General features: G+C 43.5%; 1 protein-coding gene across 1 annotated transcript in view; it reads right to left on the bottom strand.

Annotated features, from left to right (window-relative positions):
- Positions 1–953: 953 nt before the first annotated feature.
- The window catches only part of LOC124798354, a 391,600-nt gene continuing 365,474 nt past the window's right edge, over positions 954–27,079 (bottom strand). The window contains exons 7-8 of the mRNA XM_047261716.1: positions 7,949–8,228; positions 954–2,399 (exon numbers count right to left, since the gene is read on the bottom strand). Of these exons, the coding sequence (XP_047117672.1) occupies positions 2,292–2,399; positions 7,949–8,228 (388 nt within the window). The 3' untranslated portion in view covers positions 954–2,291. The remainder of the gene's footprint in view (positions 2,400–7,948; positions 8,229–27,079) is intronic.

The raw sequence follows: 27,079 nt of genomic DNA, 5'->3' as shown, positions 1-27,079 counted from the left end.
ATTTCAGTACTCGGCCATTAACAAGTGTCAGCGTGCGAACCGTTCAACGAAACATCATCGATATGGGTTTCTGAGCCGAAGGCCCGCTCGTGTACTCCTGATGACAGCATGACACAAAGCTTTACGCCTTGCCTGGGCCCGTCAACACTGACATTGGGCTGTTGACGATTGGAAACATGTTACCTGGTCGGGCGAGTCTCGTTTCAATTTGTATCGAGAGGATGGACGTGTACGAGTATGGAGACAACCTCACGAATCCATGGACGCAGCATGTCATCAGGGCACTGTTAAAGCTGATGGATGCTCTGTAATGATGTGGGGGGTGTGCAGTTGGAGTGATATGGGGCCCCTAATACGTCTAGATACGACTCTGACAGGTGAACGTTCGTAAGCATCCTGTCTGATCACCTGCATATATTCGTGTCCATTGTGCATTCGGACGAACCTGGGCCATTCCAGCAGGACAATGCGACACCCCACACTTCCAGAATGTCTTCAGAGTAGCTCCAGGAACACTCTTCTGACTTTAAACACTTCCGCCCGCTATCAGGCTCCCCAGACATGAACATTATTGAGTATATCTGGAAAGCCTTGAAACGTGCTGGTCAGAGGAGATCTCCACCCTCCAGTACTCTTACGGATTTATGGGCAGCACTGCAGGATTCACGGTGTCGATTCCCTCCAGCACTACTTCAGACATTAGCCGAGTCCATGCCACGTCGTGTTGCGGCACTTCTGCGTGTTGGCGGGTGCCCTACACGATATTAGGCAGGTGTACCAGTTTCTTTGGCTCTTCGGTGTATCACCCTTGTGAGAGTATTAGAAAAGCGCGTTGGAAAAAGTGAAAATAAGTTATTTTACACCCTTTTTAAATGACCTGCAAACAATATAATTTGAATCAGGAATATTCTTCAAATTAAGGTAGTAAATAAACAAATAATTTTTACATAAAATAACAAATAAAATAATTTATTGTTAAATCATATACAAATGTCTGATTTTGTACAACGAATGGCTGAGTAATGATGACAGAGAAATACATTAAGATAACAGATAGATTAGTGTAGAATCCAGAAAATGCTTGGTCTAAGTAGGCTGCTGACCATTAATTATTTCTACGAATGCTATTAAGTTTCCGTGCAATCCTAAAAGAAGAGTTGAAGCGTTTCCTATAATACGTACAGCATTATTGTTAAAGCAGTACGATAGCAAGAGATTTTGTCCCGAACGACACGCCAAGATCGTGTGTTTGAAATGTAAATGTCTCTGGACGATAATGTACTTAACTGTAGTACTTTAGACCTTTCGTTGTACTTCTTTAATATTGCTAATTTGCGCTAAGGAATCGAAAAGCACAGACGAAGGTAATGGCAGTAGTAGGAAAAAACAATGGTCACAATTTGATGACAAATCGTAGGAGTGATTAAGTTCTGATATCCGCGAAACAAGAGTACAGTAGATCGAAACAACGAAGGCATTAGAAAGAATCAGTCATAGACGAAGAAGGCTCTCTTGAGGGAAAGATCTCTCGTGATAGCAAATAGTGACACAGGGCTGGCAAAGATGAATATGAGACTATACGTCTGCGTCACATTATTGCATGGAACTGAAGCGAGGACCGTGAGAAAACCATGCAAGACAAAATTCGAAAAGGATGTTCAAGATTGAGAGCAAAGATGAAATATGAAATGAAGAGGTACGAAAATATTAACCGACGAAATCCATCTGAGGGATAGTGGGAAATGAAAAAGTCGTACAGAAACAGTTAACTTGGCCTGGAATTGTTATCAGAGACAGAAACCGACACTGATTGTAAGAGGGAAAACGGATTACCGAACATTTTTCGTTTAGCAAATATGCAAATATGAAAATATCAGTGAATCGTAGATAGAGATGGAGGGCAACATAGAACTGGTCGAAATACATAACTACAACAATAAATACTACGAAAGACATTATCAGCACTGCTGGCCAAGTGAAATAAATAGCTTCGCTATATTTCTCATTATTTGTGAGAGTGATCAGATCTCCGGGTGAGAACTCATTGTTACCCAGGATCCAGTCTGCCTGACGATGCCTCCATTTCAGTTGAGAGTTCTTACTCGTCCGTCAGACGCAGCGCCGTCTCGGAGGGTGGTAACAAAACTTTCCACTCGGTCTCGAAGGGCACGCGCGCGCGCGCTGCCCTGCCGGGCGCCCATTTCAGAAGAACTCCTGGAAGAACCGTCAGTGTGGCGAAGTGCGTGCTGGGGCTGCAAGTTGTCGGCGGGGCGGCCTGGAGGCGCGCGGCCTCAGAGCTCCGGACCCACCACCTTCCGGCGCACGAAGCGCGAGAAGTAGTCGGGCTTCCAGCACTTGCAGCTGCCCGGCACCAGGAACCAGTCGTAGTACAGCCGCACCTGTGAACACGAGTTCAGAGGGGCGTTAGCGCCATCAGGCTGTCCGCTGACGATGCTACTACACTGCTGGCCATTAAAATTGCTATACCACGAAGATGACGTGCTGCAGACGCGAAATTTAACCGACGGGAAGAAGATGCTGTGATATGCAAATGATTAGCTTTTCAGAGCATTCACACAACGTGCTGAAATGAGGAAAGTTTCCAACCGATTTCTCATACACAAACAGCAGTGGACCGGCGTTGCCAAGTGAAACGTTGTTGAGATGCCTCGTGTAAGGAGGAGAAATGCGTACCATCACGTTTCCGACTTTGATAAAGGTCGGATTGTAGCCTATCGCGACTGCGGTTTATCGTATCGCGACATTGCTGCTCGCGTTGGTCCAGATCCAATGACTGTTAGCGGAATATGGAATCGGTGGGTTCAGGAGGGTAATACGGAACGCCGTGCGGGATGCCAAGGCCTCGTATCACGAGAAGTCGAGATGACAGGCATCTTATCCGCATGGCTGTAACAGATCGTGCAGCCACGTCTCGATTCCTGAGTCAACAGATGGGGACGTTTGCAAGACAACAACCATCTGCACGAACAGTACGACGACGTTTGCAGCAGCATGGAGTATCAGCAAGGAGACCATGGCTGCGGTTACCCTTGACGCTGCATCACAGACAGGAGCGCCTGCGATTGTGTACTCAACGACGAATCCGGGTGCACGAATGGCAAAACGTCATTTTTTCGGATGAATCCAGGTTCTGTTTACATCATGATGGTCGCATACGTGTTTGGCGACATCGCGGTGAACGCACATTCGAGCGTGTATTCGTCGTCGCCATACTGGCGTATCACCCGGCGTGATGGTATGGGGTGCCATTGGTTACACGTCGCGGTCAGCTCTTGTTCACATTGACGGAACTTTGAACAGTGGACACTACATTTCAGATGTGTTACGACCCGTGGCTCTACCCTTCATTCGATCCCTGCGAAACCCTACATTTCAGCAGGATAATGCACGACCGTATGTTGCAGGTCCTGTACGGGCCTTTCTGGATACAGAAAGCCAGCACATTCTCCAGATCTCTCACCAACTGAAAACGTTTGCTCAATGGTGGCCGAGCAACTGGCTCGTCACAATACGCCAGTCACTACTCTTGGTGAACTGTGGTATCTTGTTGAAGCTGCATGGGCAGCTGTACCTGTACACGCCATCCAAGCTCCGTTTGACTCAATGCCCAGGCGTATCAAGGCCGTTATTACGGCCAGAGGTTGTTGTTCTGGGTACTGATTTCTCAGGATCCATGCACCCAAATTGCGTGAAAATGTTAACACATGTCAGTTCTAGTATAATATATTTGTCCAGTGAATACCCTTTTATCATCTGCATTTCTTCTTGGTGTAGCAATTTTAATGGCCAATAGTGTATACATATATATATAGAGACTGAAGCGACGAGTGAAAATTTGTACCACAACCGGGATTCGAACAGAGTCCTCCTGTGTACGAGGGAAATGCGGTGACCACTATGCCATCCTGGGATTGTGGCTTTTCAACTGCACACCCTATCCTAGCACGCCTTCCTCGTGAGATCTAAATTCTCATTCTCGCGTCAGCCCACCTGGTATTCCTCCTAAACTTGAACAGCATTGAAGAGGCTCTCCAACTGCATTGGAATAGCACCACAGCATCAGGCTGCATATAGTGCAATTACATGGCTTGCACCACAAGCTGCAACATGATTTCAACGGTGCTGACGTGGTAAGAATTATCTCTCTGCCAATATTTGCGTCAATACCTAGTATTTTTCGTGGCAAATCATATTCTTTCCTGACCTTTACCTCGAGTAGTTGATCTTATTTTTGTCTAGGGCTTGGACAATTTCATGTTTTTGTTTTGTAGTTATTTATTATGTTCCTAGGTTTTGCTACAGAAGAACATCATGCTGGCATATAATATAAAATTGTTGACTGGTTTTGTTTCATAATGTAGCAGGGCTACTAGGCATTTACTTTGTCTTTGATGATCAATGTAGTTACATTCATTCCTTTAACTGCTTGAATGTTACTTACAGAACTGATATAATTAAATTTTCCTCGAGACACTTGAGTCTGATCTTCATCTACGATAATGACGGAAGCTGAAGAAATGAATTAAAATTTGTGCCGTAGCTCGGACTTAAAGCGAACTCTCGTTGCTTAGTAGGCAGGGATGCTACCCATTACACCATCACAGGGCTATAGTTTACATTGCTGCACAGACTACCCTGCTCCAATTCCCTTCCTAACACAAAATTCAATTCGCATCTTCGGCTTGTTTACCCCTTCTTAGATCGTCACTATTGCCGAGGCTGTCTGGTATCGAAATACCACTCCCGTGTAGTCCATGCAACAATGTTAGGTATAGTGCTGTGGTGGTGTAATGGCTAGCATTCCTACATAGTAAGTGAGGAGGCCTGGGTTCAAGTCTCGACCATGGAACAATTCATTTCTTAATCTACTATCACGACTGTTACTTGTTTATAGCTATTCCCCTCTGTCTCTTTTTAATATAATTTACTCTGGGAATATAAATACCTGCTTAACAAGTGGCAATTCCGTATCTCCACAGTCAGTAATTGTATTACTTGACAGTAGGGAAATTGTGTCAGCTACGCTACTGGCCATTAAAACTGCTACACCAAGAAGAAATGCAGATGATAAATATATCATCAAATATATTATATACGTGATTACATTTTCATGCGATTTAGGCGAACAGATACTGAGAAATCAGCACCCAGGACAACCACCTCTGGCCGTAATAACGGCCTTGATACGCCTGGGCATTGAGTCAAACAGAGCTTGGATGACGTGTACAGGTACAGCTGCCCATGCAGCTTCAACACAATACCACAGTTCATCAAGAGTAGTGACTGGCATATTGTGACGAGCCAGTTACTCGGCCACCATTGACCAGACGTTTTCAATTGGTGAGAGATCTGGAGAATGTGCTGGCCAGGGCAGCAGTCGAACATTTTCTGTATCCAGAAAGGCCCGTACAGGAGCTACAACATGCGGTCGTGCATTATCCTGCTGAAATGTAGGGTTTCGTATTGATCGAATGAAGGGTAGAGCCACGGGTCGTAACACATCTGAAATGTAACGTCCACTGTTCAAAGTTCCGTCAATGTGAACATGAGGTGACCGAGACGTGTAACCAATGGCACCCCATACCATCACACCGGGTGATACACCAGTAAGGCGATGACGAATATACGCTTCCAATGTGCGTTCACCGCGATGTCGCCAAACGTGGATGCGATCATCATGAAGCTGTAAACAGAACCTCGATCCATCCGAGAAAATGACGTTTTGCCATTCGTGCACCCAGGTTCGCCGTTGAGTACACCATCGCAGGCGCCCCTGTCTGTGATGCACCCTCAAGGGTAACCGCAGCCATGGTCTCCGAGCTGATAGTCCATGCTGCTGCAAACGTCGTCGAACTGTTCGTGCAGATGGTTGTTCTCTTGCAAACGTTCCCATTTGTTGGCCCGGGGATCGAGACGTGGCTGCATGAGGATACGATGCCTGTCATCTCGACTGCTAGTGATACGAGGCCGTTGGGATCCAGCACGGCGTTCCGTATTACGCTCCTGAACCCACCGATTGCATATTCTGCTAACAGTCATTGGATCTCGACCAACGCGAGCAGCAATGTCGCGATACGATAAACCGCAATCGCGATAGGCTACAATCCGACCTTAATCAAAGTCGGAAACGTGATAGTACACATTTCTACTCCTTACACGAGGCATCACAACAACGTTTCACCAGGCAACGCCGGTCAACTGTTGTTTGTGCATGAGAAATCAGTTGAAAACTGTCCTCTTGTCAGCAAGTTGTAGGTGTCGCCACCGGAGCCAGCCTTGTGTGAATGCTCTGAAAAGCTAATCATTTGCATATCACAGCGTCTTCTTCCTGTCGGTTAAATTTCGCGTTTGCAGCACGTCATCTTCGTGGTGTAGCAATTTTAATGGCCAGTACTGTTATGAAAGGTCTCTGTTGGATTCCTTTCATATTAATTTTTTAAAACTGTTGTCATTTACGGCATACATTCCACTTCTAAATTTAATGTGGTGTTTATCTGGGAGGAGACTGAGCAGTGGAACGTGTTACTTTTACACATATTCAAGAACGATCTGTCACACTACTACACTTTAAAACACAGTTTATATGTAATTCATGTCACACAGTCTCATACGGAACCTACATTCGCTTTCTTTTATATACTGTATATGATAAGATACTGTGATCCCCCTTCCCTTCTGTGTGAAAGGATGAATGAGTAAATGTATTTCTAGCGGCATGTTTGATGGTAGCAGACAAGCCTGTCTGCTAGAGAGCAGTAGGACGAATGTCGGACCAGGTAGCTACGCTTTCTTAAAGCAAAGAGGTTTCTATTCTTAGTATGGTCCTGTCCGTCCCTTGTCACGTTGGTATAGGAAGCTGCCTCTCTGGTCACTTCCGTTTTGTATCTGGAAGCAGCCTCGGTAGGGGTCCATGGCAGTCAGTCCCCGGCGAGCGTCTGAAGTGGTAAGATCTCCGGCTAAGCGCGTCTCTACTAAGTCCATAGGACAATGGCTTTCCTAAGTTCAGCCTAACTGAAAATTTAATCACCTTTATTTCAGGTTTAGATCTAAAATATCTAATGTTATCTTAAATTGCAACGCAGTGTAATTCGAGTGTGAAGTTCAGATTATCTTCCAGTAGTTGCTTTGTCACTACTTTGTGAGTAAAGTGGAACCACGTGTGGATGATCAGCAACTCTAAGATCATCAGTCTTAAATGCGAATGTGCGTGAGATTATAACATCTCGTCTTGACAATGTTTTTCAATATAGCAACTTTTCTTTATGTTCAACCCACGTGGGGTGTACTTTGTGAGACCAGTACCACGTGCTTATACAATTGTTTGACCCATCAGGTTAATAGTAAGACGATAGGAACCAGTTCAAGGTTTTTCTTTTGTAATTTGTGTTTCGATGTAATTTATTTTAATTATCAAAATTATTGTGGAGTTACACTCTTCGTGTAAACCAAGTTGACCACGTGAAGCATGTGGTGTAAGCATCAAAGTAGCCCTCAGCTACTCTTTTCGGGAAGATTTCACAGAGAGTTAGTATGAATTTAGTATACCAGTGTGTGGTAATTTCATGACGGACAGGATTGCGCTACGAACGTAACTTCTTTGGGTGAAAATTGAATCGGTTGGCTGTGGTTAATTTCCTCTTGCACATGTTTCAACGCTCTTCGTGTGTTATTTTATGAATGCAGTGTTGTATTCAGTGTATTTAATATTCATATCTCAAAATCAACATCACTTGAACTAGTTGTTAAGCCTCCGACTACTATGCCCTCTAGGCATATTTAGGAAAGCCGATCCGTCAGTTAGAGAGCGGCCAAAGCCCGCTTCCTCTGGATACCAGATGCTGACTCTTGCACCCCCAGCAGCCGAGAGGATAACCCAGGCGTAGCCGGGTATGGAGCGCAACACGCCCTGGTAGCGGCGTCGGTTTACCTGGAAACAGCCGAGCTCGTCGACGCCGTCGCAGTGCGAGGGCTTCTCGGTGGTGGGCGGGTCGACGCCGGCGCCGGCGCGCTTGCGCAGCGCGTCCTGGTAGTTCTGGAAGTCGTGCACGGGCGGCATGGCGTCTGCGGCGGCGACGGGCGGCCGCGGCTGGCGCTGCTGGTAGGCGGGCAGCACCGTGTTGGGGTAGAAGACCTCGGCCACCAGCAGGCTCACCCAGCGCGGCGACGAGAGGCAGCCGCCGCCCTCCAGGTAGTGGCACCGCGTCTGCCTGCCACACACCACAACCTGTCTGCCTGCTCCGCACCTCTGCCACTGCCCCCCCACTTAAAACTGTACCGCAAGACTGCTCCAAAGTAAAGGTAGCTGGTCAAAGTCCGTTTAATAAACGATGTAAATGGTACAGAGAAGAATAGCGTGTTTTCTTTTTAAAAACGGTACACTTGGTTTATACAGAGAAGACAGCGTGTCTTCTTTTCTTAAAAACATGTGTTCCATTTTCTTACAGGAATTAGTGGGGAGACGGTCAGACTTTCGCTTACCCGCCAGGGTAGCCGAGAGCCCTAGCCGCCACAGTAGCTCAGCGAGTTCGGTCAGACGACTAGCTGCCCTCTGTAATAAAAAACTGAGTTAATGGATCAACAACGAACTGAAACGTGTGTCTTTCGACGTCCGCCCAGAGCAGATACAACGAACAAAAACGAACAAAATGATATTATACAAAAAAAAGAGCGCTGAGGCTCTAGCTCTGCTTCCTGGACTCGGGTAGGCGCGCCGGCCCCGGATCGAATCCGCATTGCGGATTAACGATGAGGGCCGGTATGCCGGCCAGACTGGACGTGGTTTTTAGGCGGTTTTCCACATCCCGCTAAGTGAATACCGGGCTGGTCCCCAAGTTCCACCTCAGTTACACGACTCACAGACATTTGAAAACGTTCGCACTATTACACGATTTACACTAGACACAGACAGCTGGGGTACACTTCTTCTGTCCCAGGGGGTTTGGGGTGGCGTCAGGAAGGGCATCCGGCCACCCTCTGCAATTAACACTGCCAAATCCGTACTAACAAAGCTGCCCCCGCGTTGGAGTGGGACAAAGGCCCCGAGAAAGAAAGTAAGACGGTCAGACTTTCGCTTTAGCCCCCCAACGGGAGGAATGTTCAATGCTCAGGGATCATTCGAAGGGAAAAAGTGTACTAAAACGGGCTCTAAAGCGCACACCTCAAGACTATGAGCACATCTTCGACTTTTTTTTTTTTTTGAGTCATCAGTGTTCGGAAATACTTGTTAAGGACAGCCATGAATTCCTCTCCTGTGTCAATTTTTTGATCTCTGTACTTGCAACCTAAGTTCTCAGTTATTTGGTGGTTGTATCCCCATCTCTGTCTTCCTCTACACGTTTTACCCTCTACAGCTCCCTCTGGCCGGCCGGAGTGGCCGTGCAATTCTAGGCGCTACAGCCTGGAACTGCGCGACCGCTACGGTCGCAGGTTCGAATCCTGCCTCGGGCATGGATGTGTGTGATGTCCTTAGGTTAGTTAGGTTTAATTAGTTCTACGTCCTAGGCGACTGATGACCTGAGAAGTTGAGTCGCATAGTGCTCAGAGACATTTGAACCATTTTTGAACAGCTCCCTCTAGTATCATGGAAGTTATTCCCTGAAGTCTTAACAGATGTCCTATCATTCTGACCTTCCTTCTTGTCAGTGGTTCCGATTTTGCGGACAACCTTCTTATTTCGTCCATATTAGTACACCTAATTTTCAACATTCTTCTGTAGCACCACTTCTCAAATGCTTTGATCCTCTTCTGTTCTACATCTACGTCTACATTTATACTACGCAAGCCACCCAACGGTGTGTGGCGGAGGGCACTTTACGTGCCACTGTCATTACCTCCCTTTTCTGTTCCAGTCGCGTATGGTTCGCGGGAAGAACGACTGTCTGAAAGCCTCCGTGCGCGCTCGAATCTCTCTAATTTTACATTCGTGATCTCCTCGGGAGGTATAAGTAGGGGGAAGCAATATATTCGATACCTCATCCAGAAATGCACCCTCTCGAAACCTGGCGAGCAAGCTACACCGCGGTGCAGAGCGCCTCTCTTGCAGAGTCTGCCACTTGAGTTTGCTAAACATCTCCGTAACGCTATCACGGTTACCAAATAACCCTGTGACGAAACGCGCCGCTCTGCTTTGGATCTTCTCTATCTCCTCCGTCAACCTGATCTGGTACGGATCCCACACTGATGAGCAATACTCAAGTATAGGTCGAACGAGTGTTTTGTAAGCCACCTCCTTTGTTGATGGACGACATTTTCTAAGGACTCTCCCAATGAATCTCAACCTGGTACCTGCCTTACCAACAATTAATTTTACATGATCATTCCACTTCAAATCGTTCCGCACGCATACTCCCAGATATTTTACAGAAGTAACTGCTACCAGTGTTTGTTCCGCTATCATATAATCATACAATAAAGAATCCTTCTTTCTATGTATTCGCAATACATTACATTTGTCTATGTTAAGGGTCAGTTGCCACTCCCTGCATCAAGTGTCTATCCGCTGCAGATCTTCCTGCATTTCGCTACAATTTTCTAATGCTGCAACTTTTCTGTATACTACAGCACCATCCGTGAAAAGCCACAAGACTGCTCCAAAATAAAAACAGCTGGTTAAAGTCCGTTTAATAAACGACGTAAATGGTACACTTGGATGATACGCAGAAGAATGGCGTGTTTTCTTTTTAAAAATGGTACACTTGGATTACACAGAGAAGACACCGTGTCTCCTTTCTGAAAAGCATGTGTTCCATTTTCTTACAGGAATTAGTGGGGGAGATGGTCAGACTTTCGCCTACCTGCCAGGGTAGCCGAGAGTGCTGAGGCTCTGCTTCCCGGACTTGGGTAGGCGCGCCGGTCCCGGATCGAATCCACCTGGTGGATTAAAGACGAGGGCCGGTATGCCGGCCAGCCTGGACGTGGTTTTTAGGCGGTTTTCCACATCCTGCTATGTGAATACTGGGCTGGTCCACAAGTTCCGCCTCAGTTACACGACTCACAGACATTTTAAAACGTTCACACTGTTACACGATTTACACTAGACGCAGACAGCTGGGGTACACTTCTTCCGTTCCGGGGGGGTTCGGGGTGGCGTCAGGAAGGGCATCCGGCCACCCTCTGCAATTAACACTGCCAAATCCGTACTAACAAAGCCGACCCTGCGTTGAAGCAGGACAAAGGCCCCGAGAAAGAAAGAAAGAAAGAGACTTTCGCTTTAGCCCCATAACAGGAGGAATGTTCAATACTCAGGAATCATCTGAAGGAAAAAAGTGTAGTAAAACGGCCTCTAAAACGCACACCTCAAGAACTATGAGAACATCTTCGATTTTTTTTTTCTTTTTGAGTCATCAGTTTCGGACGTATTTGTTGTGGACCACCACGAATTCCTCTCCTATGTCAACCTTTTGATCGCTGAACTTGCAACCTATGTTCTCAGTTATTTGGTGGATAAATAAATAAGTGGATAAATAAACAAGGGCCTCCCATCGGGTAGACCGTTCGCCTGGTGCAAGTCTTTCGATTTGATGCCACTTCATGGACCTGCGCGTCGATGGGGATGAAATGAGGATGATTAGGACAACACAACACCCAGTCCCTCAGAGGAGAAAATCTCCAGCCCAGCCGGGAATCGAACACGGGCCCTTAGGATTGACATTCTATCGTTCTGACCACTCAGCTACCGAGGTCAGACATTTGGTTGATGTATCCCCATATCTGTCTTTCTCTACAGCTTTTACCCTCTACAGCTCCCTGTAGTACCATGGAAGTTATTCCCTGAAGTCTTAACAGATGTCCTATCATTCTGTCCTTCCTTCTTGTCAGTGGTTCAGATTTTGCAGACAATCTTCTTATTCCTCCCATATCAGTCCACCTAATTTTCAACATTCTGCTGTAGCACCACTTCTCAAATGCTTTGATCCTCTTCTGTTCCGGTTTTCCCGCAGCCCGTGTTTCACTGCCGTCAATATTGTGCTCCAAACGTACATTCTCAGATATTTTTCCTCACATTAAGACCTACGTTTGATACTAGTAGACTTCTCTTGGCTAGGGATGCTATTTTTGCCAATACTAGTCTGCTGTTTGTGTCATCCTTGCTCCGTCCATCATGGATTATTTTGCTACCTACGCAACTTATTTTATTCAATATGTAACTTCATCTACTTCTTCAACATTAATGCTGATGTTGAGTTTCTCGCTGTTCTCATTTCTACTTCTTCACATTACTTTCATATTTCTTCGATTTGCCCTAAATCCAATTCTGTACTAATTAGACTCTTCATTCCATTTAGCATACAAATGTCATCAGCGAATCTTGTCACTGATACCCTTTCACTCTGAAGTTTAATTCCACTCTTCACCCGTCCTTTTATTTCCACCCTTGCTTTTCGATGTATAGATTGAACAGTAGGGGCGAAAGACTGCTTCCCTCTCTTACACCCGTTTTAATCCGAGCACTTACTTCCTGGTCTTCGACTCTTATTATTTCCGCTTGGTTCTTCTACGTGTTGAATGCTACTCGTCTCTCCTTGCAGCATAGTCCTATTTTCCTTATAATTTCGAACATCGTGCGCGTTTGACATTCCCGAACTCTTTTTGCTGGTCGGCAAATCCTATGAATGTATCTAGATTTTTCTTTAGTCTTGCTTCCATTATCAACGATAACGTCAAAACTGCCTTTCTCGTACTTTCACCTTTCCTAGAGCCAAACTGATCATCATCTAATAGATCCTCAATCTTGTTTTTCATTCTTGTGTATGTTATTCTTGGCACCAACTTGGATGCCTGAGCTATTAAGATAATTCTCGCACTTCTCAGCTCTTGCAGTCTTCGGAATGTTCTGGATGATATTTTTCCGAAAGTCAGATGGTATATCTCCAGACTCATACGCTCTACACGCCAACGTGAACAGTCGTTTGTTGTCACTTCCACCAATGATTTTAGAAATTCTGATGGATGTTATCTATCACTTCTGCTTTATTTGATCTTAGCCCTTCCAAAGCTTTCTGATTCTATTACTGGATCTCCTATCTCTTCTATATCGACTCCTGTTTGTTGTTCTATCACATCAGACAAATCCTCCCCCTCATAGAGGCCTTCAATGTACACCTTCCATCTATCCTCTCTCTCCTCTGCGATTACAGAGGAATCCCCGTTGCACTCTTAATGTTACAACCTTTGCTTTTCATGTCCCCGAAGGTTATTTTGACTTTTCCATAAGCTGAGTCAGCCCTTCGAACAATCATTTGTTTTTCAATTTCTTCACATTTTTCATGCAGCCATTTCGTCTTAGCTTCCCTGTACTTCCTATTAATTCCACCCCAACGACTTGTACTTCTGAATTACTGTATTTCCATGAACATTTTTGTGCTTCCTCTTTTCATCGATAAAATGATGTATTTCCTATGTTACACTTGGTTTTTTGCGCTGTTACCTTCTTTGTAGCTATGTTTTTGTTTTCAGCTTCTGTGATTGCCCTTTTTAGAGATGTCCTTTCCTCTTCAAATGTAGGCGTACTACCAACTGAGCTACTCTTTAACGCCTTATCTATACTCTTAGGGAACATCAAGCGTATCTCTTCATTCCTTAGTGCTTCCGTACTCCACTTTTTTGCGTATTGATTCTTCATGACTAATTTGTTAAACTTCAACCTACTCTCCATCACTACTAAATTGTGATCTGAATGTATATTTGGTTCTGGGTACGCCTTACAGTTCAGTATGTGATTTCGGAATTTCTGTCTGACCGTGATGTAATATAACTGAAATCTTCCCATATCTCTCGCCCTTTTCCAATTATACCTCTTCCTCTTGTGACTGTTGAACAAAATATTCGTTATTAATAGCTGTAATTTATTGCAGAAGTCGCTTAGTTTTTCTCCTCTCTCACTCCCCGTACGAAGCCCATATTCTCTTCCATATTGTGAAATCACTTCAACTGCAAGCTCTCTTTTCTCCATATTCTGGGAGCTAGTAGTATAGACCAAAACAAGGAAAAAAATTCCAGAAAACATGGGCTCTAAACCTTAAACCTTAAAAGCTATGAGAACTTGCTCATCTTCACTGCTGTGAAACACATCCGTTCTTGTGAAGAAATACTCATAGCTCCTAAGGTGACCAAATTTAGAGCACATTTTTCCTAGGCTTTGTTTTCTTGTTTTGGCTCGTATTACCATCTGCCAGAACATACAGTTCAAAGAGTTTGGAGCAGAAGAGATTTGTTTCAGAGTATCGATGATGAAGAAGTGCTCACAGTTCGTAAGATATGCATTTTAGAGCCCCTATTTACTAGACTTTTGTGGTTCGAATATTCACTCCTTTTATATCCCTGAATACTGAATATTCTTGCTAGGACACCCAGTACATTTTCATATTCCATTTTTAAATGATGGCCGTCCGGAGTGGCCGTGCGGTTCTAGGCGCTACAGCCTGGAGCCGAGGGACCGCTACGGTCGCAGGTTCGAATCCTGCCACGGGCATGGATGTGTGTGATGTCCTTCAGTTAGTTAGGTTTAATGAGTTCTAAGTTCTAGGCGACTGATGACCTCAGAAGTTACGTCGCATAGTGCTCAGAGCCATTTGAACCATTTAAATGATGGCATTCACTTTTTAAGTGCTGTAGTCTTTTTCTGAAACTTCAAAAATTACTCAGTAAAATTAAGCTTTTGCAAATGTGAAAACATGTGCCTAGGAACAAGTATTCTACTGAAATTTACAAGCGTTGCAATCCAGAAAACCGTCTCAGTACTGTATGTGGTCGTCTACCTGTTACATTATTACTCTACTACACATTAACAATCAGTAAGTGGAATCAAACTGACCAGAAGAATTATCAAAACCCAATTACAAATAAACATATGTTTTGAAATAGAAGCTATTGGAAACTAACTCAGAGATCCATTTTCAAGACAAGTAAAACTATTAAGAGAATAAGGAAACTTAGTTCATTTGGAAACGTCACGTGTTTAATGGTAAAGACCTCCTTCTGTTTCGGGGTACGACCGACAAAGTATGACTGAACTGTCCACATATTATGTAAATAGTTCTAGCAATATATAGCATTCTACTCACCATAAAATTCTTTGCCTGGAAAATTAACAATAACTTCGAAATAGCTTTAATATATTATACAGCACTAAAGTATATAGAACGCGAAATGTTTTCAAATGCTGAACAATACACAAAGTCATGTCTCACAACAAGAAGAACTGTAGAAAATGGCGGAAACTTCTAATGGCCGTTTCTAGTGCTCATTCTTTCATGTGTTTCTAAAATAAGTCATTGGACTGACGTAGCGACCAAAAAACATTGAGTATTCCTAGGATCGTAGCAGAGAAGGCCAATGCTGGCCTTCGTTTTGTTGGCAGAATTTTGGGAACGTGTAGCTCGCCTGTAAAGCAGGCGGTGTATAGAACGCTAGTGCGACCCATTCTTGAGCACAGTTCGAGTGTTTGGGATCCCCACCAGAAAGGATTAAAGGAAGACATCGGGACAGTTCGAGGTGTGCTACTAGATGTGATACCGGTAAGTTCGATCGACACACAAGTATGAAGTATACAGGGTGTTACAAAAAGGTACGGCTAAACTTTCAGGAAACATTCCTCACACACAAAGAAAGAAAATATGTTATGTGGACATGTGTCCGGAAACGCTTACTTTCCATGTTAGAGCTCATTTTATTACTTTTCTTCAAATCACATTAATCATGGAATGGAAACACACAGCAACAGAACGTACTAGCGTGACTTCAAACACTTTGTTACAGGAAATGTTCAAAATGTCCTCCGTTAATGAGGATACATGCATCCACCCTCCGTCGCATGGAATCCCTGATGCGCTGATGCAGCCCTGGAGAATGGCGTATTGTATCACAGCTGTCCACAATACGAGCACAAAGAGTCTCTACATTTGGTACCGGGGTTGCGTAGAGAAGAGCTTTCAACCCATAAATGGAAGTCAAGAGGGTTGAGGTCAGGAGAGCGTGGAGGCCATGGAATTGGTCCGCCTCCACCAACCCATCGGTCACCGAATCTGTCGCTGAGAAGCGTACGAACACTTCGACTGAAATGTGCAGGAGCTCCATCGTGCATGAACCACATGTTGTGTCGTACTTGCAAAGGCACACATTCTAGCATCACAGGTAGAGTATCCCGTATGAAATCATGATAACGTGCTCCATTGAGCGTAGGTGGAAGAACATGGGGCCCAATCAAGACATCACCAACAATGCCTGCCCAAACGTTCACAGAAATGTCGCATGTCAACACAAGCACCGAAGTCAACATTACCTTCCTTCAATTGGGCCAACTGGCGGTGAATCGAGGAAGTACAGTACATACTGACGAAACTAAAATGAGCTCTAACATGGAAATTAAGCGTTTCCGGACACATGTCCACATAACATCTTTTCTTTATTTGTGTGTGAGGAATGTTTCCTGAAAGTTTGGCCGTACCTTTTTGTAACACCCTGTATATTTCGTGAACTCAAATGGGAATCCCTAAAGTGAATAACCGAGCAAAGTAACACAGTGGTTAGCAGACTGGAATCGCTTTCGGGAGGACGACTGTTCAAACCAGCCGCAGGGCATCCAGATTTACGTTTTCCGTGACTGTTCTAAATCGCTTACGGCAAATGCAGGGGTGGTTCCTCTGAAAATGCACAGCCGATTTCCTTCTCCACCCGCCCCTCCGACCTTGTGCTCCGTCTCTAATGAACTCGTTGTCGACGGGACGTTAAACACTAATCTTCTCTTACAGGAGGGAAGACAACGCTCTTTTCGCGAGGCACTATTGTGAACATTTAGAGAGCAGTCATTTGAGGCCGACTGCAGATCAATTCTACTGCCGCCAACATACATTTCGCATAAGGACCACGAAGGTAAAAAGAGAGAAATTAGAGCTAGTACGGAGGTTTATAGGGAGTCGCTTTTCTTTCACTCTGTAATGCGAGTGGAACAGGAAAGAAAATGAGTAGCAGTGGTACAGGGCGACCTTCGCTATGCACGGTACGATCGCTTTCGGAGTACGTGTGTAGGTTTAGATGTACACTATCTTCTAGGTACAGCTCTGACCCTTGCAGTTGGATCATTTGGGGAAAGTGCAGCGTGTTTTCTTTTGAGATGTGTTCTTACAGGAGATAGCGCTGATCTAAATTAGAAAGGAGGCGCTGTAGACATGGACCGGGAAACAAATAGTTGTTGAAGTTTGGGCCTTTCTACAGTATTTGTGTTGAGAACGGTCACTACTGAGCGATGCAGGTAGTCTTCCTGTTGACGTTCATTGCTCATTTCTTTTTGGCTGTGGTCGCTTCTGTACTTAGTCCTCTGAGTGTGATGCTGTTGTCAGAGACTTACAACTACCTTCTACGTTAGCCATTCCGTACATATCGTTTTGAGGTTGTGCTGACACCACAACAAGATTCGTGATTGCGTGGAGCGAAAGACACATAAAAGCGGGAAAAATAGAGCGATAGAGTAGATTCCGGACGCACAAGCGCCAACACGCCATTCCTTCTATTTATATTCAGGCCATACATCTTTTGGCCTTCTTCTGAGTGAGCCGACAGATCGAAGTAGCATCACTCGCTCCTGTTGTTTTAAATCCGACGGCCGCGCCACGCTCTGGCTGTATGAGGATTCTCGAGTGGAATGCATAATTACGAGACCCCGTGGTGAGGAAGCAGTGAAAATTCGTTTGGCGAAGGGTTTACTTAATGGAGATAGCAGTTTCAACCTCGACTCTGCGCTTCCTTTGACCAACTCGCAAAGATATCGTTACAGTGCAGCTCATGTTGATGCACTGATATCCCCGCATGGATCGAGCGTACAGCCTCAGAATCCGTTCTTATTAAGTTTTTTGCTGCCGTGCAACATCTCTGGCTCTAGTGTATATGTGGCCGCATGCGCGGTAATGCATCCGTCGAGTTTAAAGAAGGACGCGAGTGCTGTAGCTAAATTCTGTAGGTTCGCTCGCAGATGGCCGAAGGATCTACGGTCGAAATATTATGTGAAGAAATGGGACTTCTGCAGCTGCACACCCTAAAAGTAATGGATCAGTCAATACGCTGCGAAAACATGAAATTGCACAGGAAAATAGATTCCCATTATTCTACTCAGGAAATGGCAGACACGATATTCCGCCATCATTTGAAGGGCTTATTTTAACAGTGGTGCAAGTCCATTTTTGTTCATTTTAAGTTAAATGAGCACTGAAAAATCTGCAGTTGAGGTACCAGAAATAGTCACACATATGGCTTCTTGCTAGAGATGAACCTTTCTTGCTGTTTGTTTGGATCATTAATGTCAGAAGCACTACAATCAGAAAAGGGAGGTAATGGACTTGTACCACCATTGAAATAAGCCCTTTATTTAGTCTAGACTGTTCCAACGCTGTCCCTTAGCGTTGCTGCACTGCCAGCGGCGCTCAGCTCGCTCGCAGGCAGGTGCAGTTAGCAAAGGCTATCCGCCTGACAGCCCTATTACACGCTTTCTGCGCTTGCGAAGGGACGTCTATTAATTGAGCTCGAAATGGGAGGAGGGAGGGGGGTGGAGGGGTCTGGTAAAATCGCACCAGATCTCATTTAAAAGGAGGGCAATGAAAATCTCACGTCAAATTTTAAATTAAGAGAATACACGTTATTATAATGGATAACAATTTGTTTCCTAGAATTACTCTCGAGCATAGACAGTATTAAAGTTTATACTTCTCTGAACTGACACTGCGCCATGACCTGGATGCCATTACTTGAAACAAGTGCCGCACAAGTGTCAGATTTCATTCGGGAAACTCCCTGCCGCGCTGGTAAAAATCACCGGATATCAGTGAATCAGAGTGATATTCTGCAAAATATGCAGGGCAGGTTTTCCGTGTTCAGCATGAATTTGTGTCAAAACTTTACCAGTGAGTATGTTAAGCAGCATCCCGACAAGCCGAAACAAATCCGCCATCAAGAAATGCATCATCTGCGGAAGGAAGTTTATATGAAGTTCATTGTCAAGAATTCTGTTAGTGGTCATATAAATGAAGAAATTGAAAAGCTGCTTAAACATAAGGTTCAAAGGAAGGCACAAACAGTGTTTTCTTTCATCTGCAAAGCAAAAGTTCAGTGACGTTTAATGTAACCAATACATCAATAAAAGGTCAGTTTTCTTAGCGATCTTTCAAAATGATTGCTACTATCACTCGTATTTTCGCGGATCATTTTCATCCGTCTGTGTGTCCATCTGCATACTACTCAGGATTGGCATGTTTATTTACATGCTAAAATGACTGTGTAATACACTTTACAAATCTATTTACTACCATTTTACTGTGAAATTAGAGCTGAAAATGATGACCGCATTTAAGGTACAGCACAATGAGTTTAATTGTCTTGAAAGCTACTAAATGACAGAGAATATTCAGTTGTTGTTGTTGTGGTCTTCAGTCCTGAGAATGGTTTGATGCAGCTCTCCATGCTACTCTATCCTGTGCAAGCTTCTTAATCTCCCAGTACTTACGGCAACCTACATCCTTCTGAGTCTGCTTAGTGTATTCATCTATTGGTCTCCCTCTACGATTTTTACTCTCCACGCTGCCCTCCAATACTAAATTGGTGATCCCTTGATGCCCCAGAATATGTCCTACCAACTGGTCCCTTCTTCTTGTCAAGTTGTGCCACGGACTTCTCTTCTCCCCAATCCTATTCAATACCTCCTCATTAGTTATGTGATCTACCCATCTAATCTTCAGCATTCTTCTGTAGCACCACATTTCGAAAGCTTCTATTCTCTTCATGTCTAAACTATTTATCCTCCATGTTTCACTTCCATACATGGCTACACTCCATGCAAATACTTTCAAAAAGGGCTTCCTGACACTTAAATCTATACTCGATGTTAACAAATTTCTGTTCTTCAGAAACAAAATTTTGTCTTATAAAATTAATTCCGAGCATCCTAATAGCTATTTTTAGTGGTATAAAAATGGACATACCAAATAAATACAATTATTTAAAACTGATATTGTGAAGCTCAAGTTATGGGGGGAGGGGGGCAGGAGCTCCACCACATCTCACCAATGCTCTCCAAGGGGGGAGAGAGGCCCAATTTTTTTTAAAAAAGGTACGTAATTAATGGTACGTAATTAATCAACGACATGGGCAACCTGGTCGCGTGCACTCGGCCGGTGCAGAACTGTATCACAGGTTCCAGCTCGGCTAACTGACTGACCACGTGGTAGCCTTTTCGTCCACCCCTGCTCACCTGCCCCGTGGGTGCGTAGCTGCACTCCGTCAGGCACTCGAGTTGGAAACGCCTAGGGTCGCCAGTTGAGTTAACCGACAAGCACCCTTCATATACTGAAGTGCCAAAGAAACTAGTACACATCTACATCTACGTGACTACTTCGCCATTCACAACAAAGTGCCTGCAGAGGGTTCAATGAACTACCTTAAAGCTGTCTCTCAACCGTTCCACTCTCGAACGGCGCACGGGAATAACGAGCACCTAAGTTTCTCTGTGCGAGCCCTGATTTCTCTTATTTTATCGTGATGATCATTTCTCCCTATGTAGGTGGGTGCCAACAGAATGTTTTCGCAATCGGAGAAAAAAATGGTGATTGAAATTTCATGAGAAGATCCCGTCGCAACGAAAAACGCCTTTGTTTTAATGATTGCCACTCCACGTATTATATCTGTGGCACTATCTCCTCTATTTCGCGATAATACAAAACGTGCTGCCCTTCTTTGAACTTTTTCGAAGTCGTCCGTCAGCCCCACCTGATGCGGATCCCACACCGCACAGCAATACTCCAGAATAGGGTGCACAAGCGTAGTGTAAGCAGTCTCTTTAGTAGACCTGTTGCACCTTCTAAGTGTTCTGCCAATGAATCGTAGTCTTTGGTTTGCTCTACCCACATCATTTTCTATGTAATCATTCCAATTTAGGTTATGTGTAATTGTAATCCCTAAGTAGTTAGCTCAATTTACAGTCTTCAGATTTGTGTGACTTAATGCGTAATCGAAATTTAGCGGATATCTTTTAGTATTCATGTGAATAACTTCACACTTTTCTTTATTCAGGGCCAATTGCCACTTTTCGCACCATACAGATAGTTTATCTAAATCATTTTGCAATTCGTATTGCTCATCTAATTACTTTACATGATGGTAAATGACAGCATCATCTGCAAACAATCTAAGACGGCTACTCAGGTTGTCTCCTAGGTCGTTAATATAGATCAGGAACAATAAAGGGCCTATAATACTTCTTGGGGAACGCCGGATATTACTTCCGTTTTACTCGATGACTTTCTGTCTATAACTATGAACTGTGGCCTTTCTGACAGGAAATCTCGAATCCAGTCGCACAGCTGAGGCGATATTCCATAGGCACGCAGTTCAATTAGAAGATGCTTATGAGGAACGGTGTCGAAAGCCTTCTGGAAATCTAAAATATGGAATCTGTTTGACGTTCCCTGTCGATATCACTCATACTTCATGAGTATAAAGAACTAGTTGTCTTTCACAAGGACGATATTTTCTGAATCCGTGCTGACTATGTGAGAATAAATCGTTTTCTTCGAGGAACTTCATAATGTTCGAACACAGTGTATGTTCCAAAACTCTACTGCAAATCGACGTTAGTCGATGGGCCTGTAATTCAGCGGATTGCTCCTACTTCCATTTCTTGGTATTGGTGTGACTTGAGCAATTTTCCAGTCTTTAGGTACGGATCTTTCTGTGAGCGAGCGGTTGTATATAATTGCTAAGTATGGAGCTATTGTATCAGCATACTCTGAAAGAAACCTGGCTGGTATACAATCTGGACCGGAGGCTTTGCCTTTATTAAGTGATTTAAACTGCCTAGCTACACCGAGGATATCCACTTCTATGTTTCTCATCTTGACAGTTGTTTCTGATTGGAATTCAGGGACATATACTTCGTCTTCTTTGGTTAAGTAGTTTAGGAAAACCGTGTTTAATAACTCTGCTTTAGTGGCACTGTCATCAGTGACTTCACCGTTGTTAAAGCGCAGAGATGGTATTGATCGCGTCTTGCCACTGATATGCTTTATGTATGACCAGAATCTCTTTGGGTTTTTTGCCAGATTCCGAGACTGAGTTTCGTTGCCTAATATCGTGTAGGGCCCCCGCGAGCAAGCAAAAGTGCAGCAACAAGATGTGGCATGGACTCGACTTATGTGTGAAGTAATGCTGGGGGGAATTGACACCATGAATCCTGCAGGGCTGTCCATAAATCCGTAAGAGTACGAGACGGTGGAGATCTCTTCTGAACAGCACTTTGCTAGGCATCCCAAATACGCTCAATAATGTTCATGTCTTGGGAGTTTGGTGGTCAGCGGAAGAGTTTAAACTCAGAAGAACGTTCCTAGAGCCACTTGTAGCAATTGTGGACTTGTGGGGTGTGTCATTGTCCTGCTGGAATTACCCAAGTCCATAGGAATTCAAAATGGACATAAATGGATGCAGGTGATCAGACAGGACACTTACGTGCGTATCACCTGTCAGAGCCGTATCTAGAAGTATCAGGGATCCCATATCACTCTATCTGCATATGCCTCACACCATTACAGAGCCTCCACTAACTTGAACGTTCCCCTGCTGACGTGTAGGGTCGATGGATTCGTGAGGTTTCCTCCATACCCGTACACGTCCATCCGCTCGATATAATCTGAAACAAGACTCTTTCGACCAGGGCACATCAACCGCCCAATGTGGGTGTCGACGGGCCCAGGCGAAGCGTAAAGCTTTGTGTCGTGCAGTCATGAAGGGTACAGGGGTGGGCCTTCGGCTCCGAAAGCCCGTATCGATGATTCGTTGAGTGGTTCACACGCTGAAAGGTGGCTACGCTGTGCCACTGCGCCAGAGAGTGCGCCAAAGAGTACTATTAAGCCGCCTCCACAGTGCGTGTTACGAGATCGTAGAAGTCAGTGCTTGTTATGAGATCGGACTAGGCAGTGTGTGTTTAGAGTTCATGGCAGTCAGTGCTTGTGGAGAGATCGGAGAGGACAGTGGTTGTTGAGAGTTCATACCGAGATGTGCTAGTGGGCACTGCTTGTCGTGAAATCGGAGGGATATGTTGTAGTAAAGAGTGTTGTTCCATGTTGTATGCAGTTATTTGATGGGAGAGATAGCAGATGTTATTGTATTGTGTGCATTTCGTCAATATATATAAAGGTAAAACTTATAATGTTCCTTTATTAGTTGTGTATCTGAAATAATGTGTCACTACAGGTTCAGTCAACAAAGCATCTGGCTCGTGTTCTTGGATTAGAGTGTAATTGTGATTTTTTTTGCATAATTATAGTTTTTCTAAATTTCCTTTGTCACGTCAGTATAATTGGTATCAAAATTCTTGTCTTGTGGGAAAAGAACCGTGCCAGATGTGGACGTTGAGTCACACTCCCACATACAGAACAGTTACTCTTGTGCTCATTGGTTTCGTAGATTTTTATAGTTGCTGGGGTCTTAATTAATTAATTGTGTTTACGAAAATCTTCTTACATTGTTTGTTGCAGTCAGATTGCGTAATAATACTAGTCAGGGCCAACCGATTACGAGACTTACGTAATCGGACATACAGCAATCAAAAATCATTTTCAATAATATTAAATAAGCCCCCATGCACGTGGCGACCGCTGCTTCGGATCGTCCCTTGGATTCTTCTGATTGTGAAAATTGTAGACTGTAGTATTGTTGTAGTAATTTGTAGTTAGTAATTGTAGTCTATTTTGCATGTGTAGATTTGGTAATTGTCATTCTTCTAATGGTATTTTTGCTCAGAATTAAATTTGTTGTCTTGTCAACGGGTTTGACAATTTAGTGCAATTATTTCAATTGTTCGATTGATCGTGTTTGAGGGAGTCATTGCATTTGAATGGTATTGTTGAGATAAAGAGTCACCGTGTGTAATTTTCGTACAGTGACGAATTCTTTGTATGTTTTGCAAATGATTACGCGATCAATGAAAAAGGCGAAAATGATGAATAGTCAGAATAACGAAATTGTTGACATGGCGAACTCGCCAACACAGGACAACAGTATGGTGGATAATGGAGTTGAAAACAATGTAATAAGTCGGGAAAATAGTCCGGAACCATTTCAAAATTTTTCTCAATCAGAAAATTCACAGAATCCGAGATTAACGATAGAAGATTCTGAAGTAGTATCGAACACAGATAGCTTTACAGCTATGACGAAGGAAACTGGTTTTGCGGGAAATGTTAGGGGCGAAAATAATTTTGAAACAGTTACCATGGGGCAGTTGATGAGTGCTATATTAAGAATGGAAACACGAATGGAAACTTTGGGATCTGAATTAAGAGCATTGACAACACGGTTATGCTCAAAAATAGGAACAATTGAAACAGAAATAGGAACAACTAAAACCGAGATGAAAGCAGTGGGATCACAGTTACGATCTGAATTAGAAACTGATAGGGGAACAATTGAAACTCAGTTAGGCTCACGAATAGGGACATGTTTCAACATGAAAGATGAATCAAACAAAGAAATTAGAGAAGAAGTACAACCGATTTTAAATTCTCACAATAATAGCTTAATTTCAACAGAAATCAGACAAGAGGAACAGGACAGAGAACAGGAAGAAAAAGATCGCGTGATAGTACAAAAATTTTCAGAGTTAAATTTACAACGTGCAAACGATAAGGAAGAAATATTTGAGAGAATCGAAGGATCCGTACCAAATGACAGATTAAATAACCTAACACAACAATATGAACAGCTAGCTACCAAATGTGACAACACCGAAACCCGAGTCGCGACACTTACGGAAGACGTAAATAAACAGAAAGAACAATTAAGTGACTCATCGGAAAGAGTTGAGGAAATTTCAGATAAATTGACAAATCTTAGTTTACATGGGGACAGAGATTCGGATGATACAGCCCCATTACCATTTGCAGAAACCGAAGAGTATCAGAACATAAATAAGCATGTTGAGAATCAGGGAAAATTTAATGAACGCGTGAAAAAGGAATTTGAGGTTTTAAAAAAGCACGTCAAACAAATAGAAGGCGAAATTGTAGGAAAAGACAGTAGAAGAAACTTAGATTCACAGATAGCAGAGGGGTATGAAGAAAATAATTTGTTTCATTTACGGGATGCAACAAGAGAGCGCCAGGCGCGCGAACTTTACAATAATGGACATTCGGACCGGGACAGACGCGGTAGGTCTTTGTCGCCACGAGGCGAAAACTTTGATTATAAACACTTTTTGACTGTCCGGAAATTTAAGATCTTCCGCAACTCTAAGAATGACATACATCCATGTGCATGGTTAGATCAATTTATGTACGCACTTCCGCCAAAGTTGCCATTAAGTCACAAACTAGAAATTATGTGCGGCTATTAAGGTCCTCAGGGGATTCACTACTCTAAGTGAATATGTGCCGTAGCGAGCATAGGGCCCCGAGCTGTAGTGGTGCTATTTCTCTTTTAGTTTTCTGTACCGCTGCCTACTCTTTTACTATTCTTTGCATCTGTCAAACCAACTCTTCGACTATCAATCTATCTAGTGAGTAAGAACAATAACCGGATATGACTGTTTTACCCAAAAGTGACTTTGGAAATTACCGATTGGACTTACTGTACCTATTGCAGCATTCATTTGTAGTCTAAACGAAATTTTACCTGTTTATCTTCGTGACAATATTACTTCTTATGTTGACGACATTCTTATTGCTAAACGTTCTTGGAGTGAGCACAACAAAATTTTGGATTCATTGTTACGTATTTTTGCACGAGTTGGCATGACAGTGAACTTGGAAAAATCAGAATTTGGTCGTTCTCAGGTGAAATTTCTCGGTCACATTATTTCTACAGAAGGTATTCTCCCTGATCCAGAGAAACTAGACGCTATTCGTAATTATGCTGTTCCTACTACAAAACGTGATGTTCGTAGTTTTCTTGCTGTCTGTACTTTTCTTAGACGCTTTGTTAGATTGGACGATTTGGCCACACCTCGTTTTTGCGATCTATCTGGAAAGTTCCTTTTAAACGAAAATCCGTCGACAACTTTGTTTGGTTAGTTTGTATTCCTGATGAGTGGGTCAATAAATTGATTTGGTATACGCATTTCAGTTATGCACACTTTGGTCCCCGAAAATGCTTTCACAAATTACGAGAAAATTGTTACTTCAGTAATATGGAAAAACGTATTCGATCTGTTCTTGCCAAATGTAAATTATGTCAAATGGCTAAGCCTCCAACGATTTCTCACAGAGCACCGTTGTTTCCCATCATCCCAGCGAAATTAAAGGAGATGGCTGCAGTCGATTTGTTTGGTCCAGTGGTTCGTTCTACTAATGGTTTTGCGTACATTTTCGTAGCAGTGGAGTTGACGTCAAAATATGTGTGTTTTACACCGTTACGCAAAGCAACAGCTCGTTCAGTATCTAACGCTTTCATCAAACATTTTCTTAAAGAAGTTGGTCATGTTGACAAGGTTATATCAGATAATGGATCACAGTTTCGTTCTAAAATTTGGCTTCGTACTCTACGGCGTCGTAAAATTAAACCAATCTTCATCTCACTTTTTCACCCTCAATCTAATGCTTCAGAGAGATGGATGAAGGAAATCAATAAATTGTGCCGTCTTTATTGTCATCAGAATCACAGAACTTGGGATCAGTATCTTCATAGTTTTCAAAATATTCTGAATGAACTTCCTAATGACTCAACTTCTTTACCGCCTCTATTGATATTAAAAAATAAAGTACCAACAAATCGCATTTCTGAAATCGTTCCTTTTCCGCCTTCACGGAAACTGCGACATTCTGAAGTTGTCAATCTGGCTCTACAAAATATTGCATCTGCGGCTGCTAGAAGAGAGAAATCAGCTAAGCGTCCTGGTCGTTTAAAAATCTTGTCAGTTGGTCAGAAGGTATTAATTAAGTCCCACCGTTTGTCTCATAAAGGAAAAGGCTTGTGTCGCAAATTTTTTCTGCTTTATAACGGTCCATATAGACACTGTGGAAGTAGAAACTCTTAAATCACGACGCTCTAAAGGAATACATCATATATCAAACGTAAAGATTTTTGTGGA

Source organism: Schistocerca piceifrons, chromosome 5 (assembly GCF_021461385.2).
Source record: "Schistocerca piceifrons isolate TAMUIC-IGC-003096 chromosome 5, iqSchPice1.1, whole genome shotgun sequence".
NCBI classification, from domain to species: Eukaryota; Metazoa; Arthropoda; class Insecta; order Orthoptera; family Acrididae; genus Schistocerca; species Schistocerca piceifrons.
The sequence above is the reverse complement of the archived record's forward strand: the minus strand, read 5'-3'. Positions and strand labels throughout refer to the sequence as shown.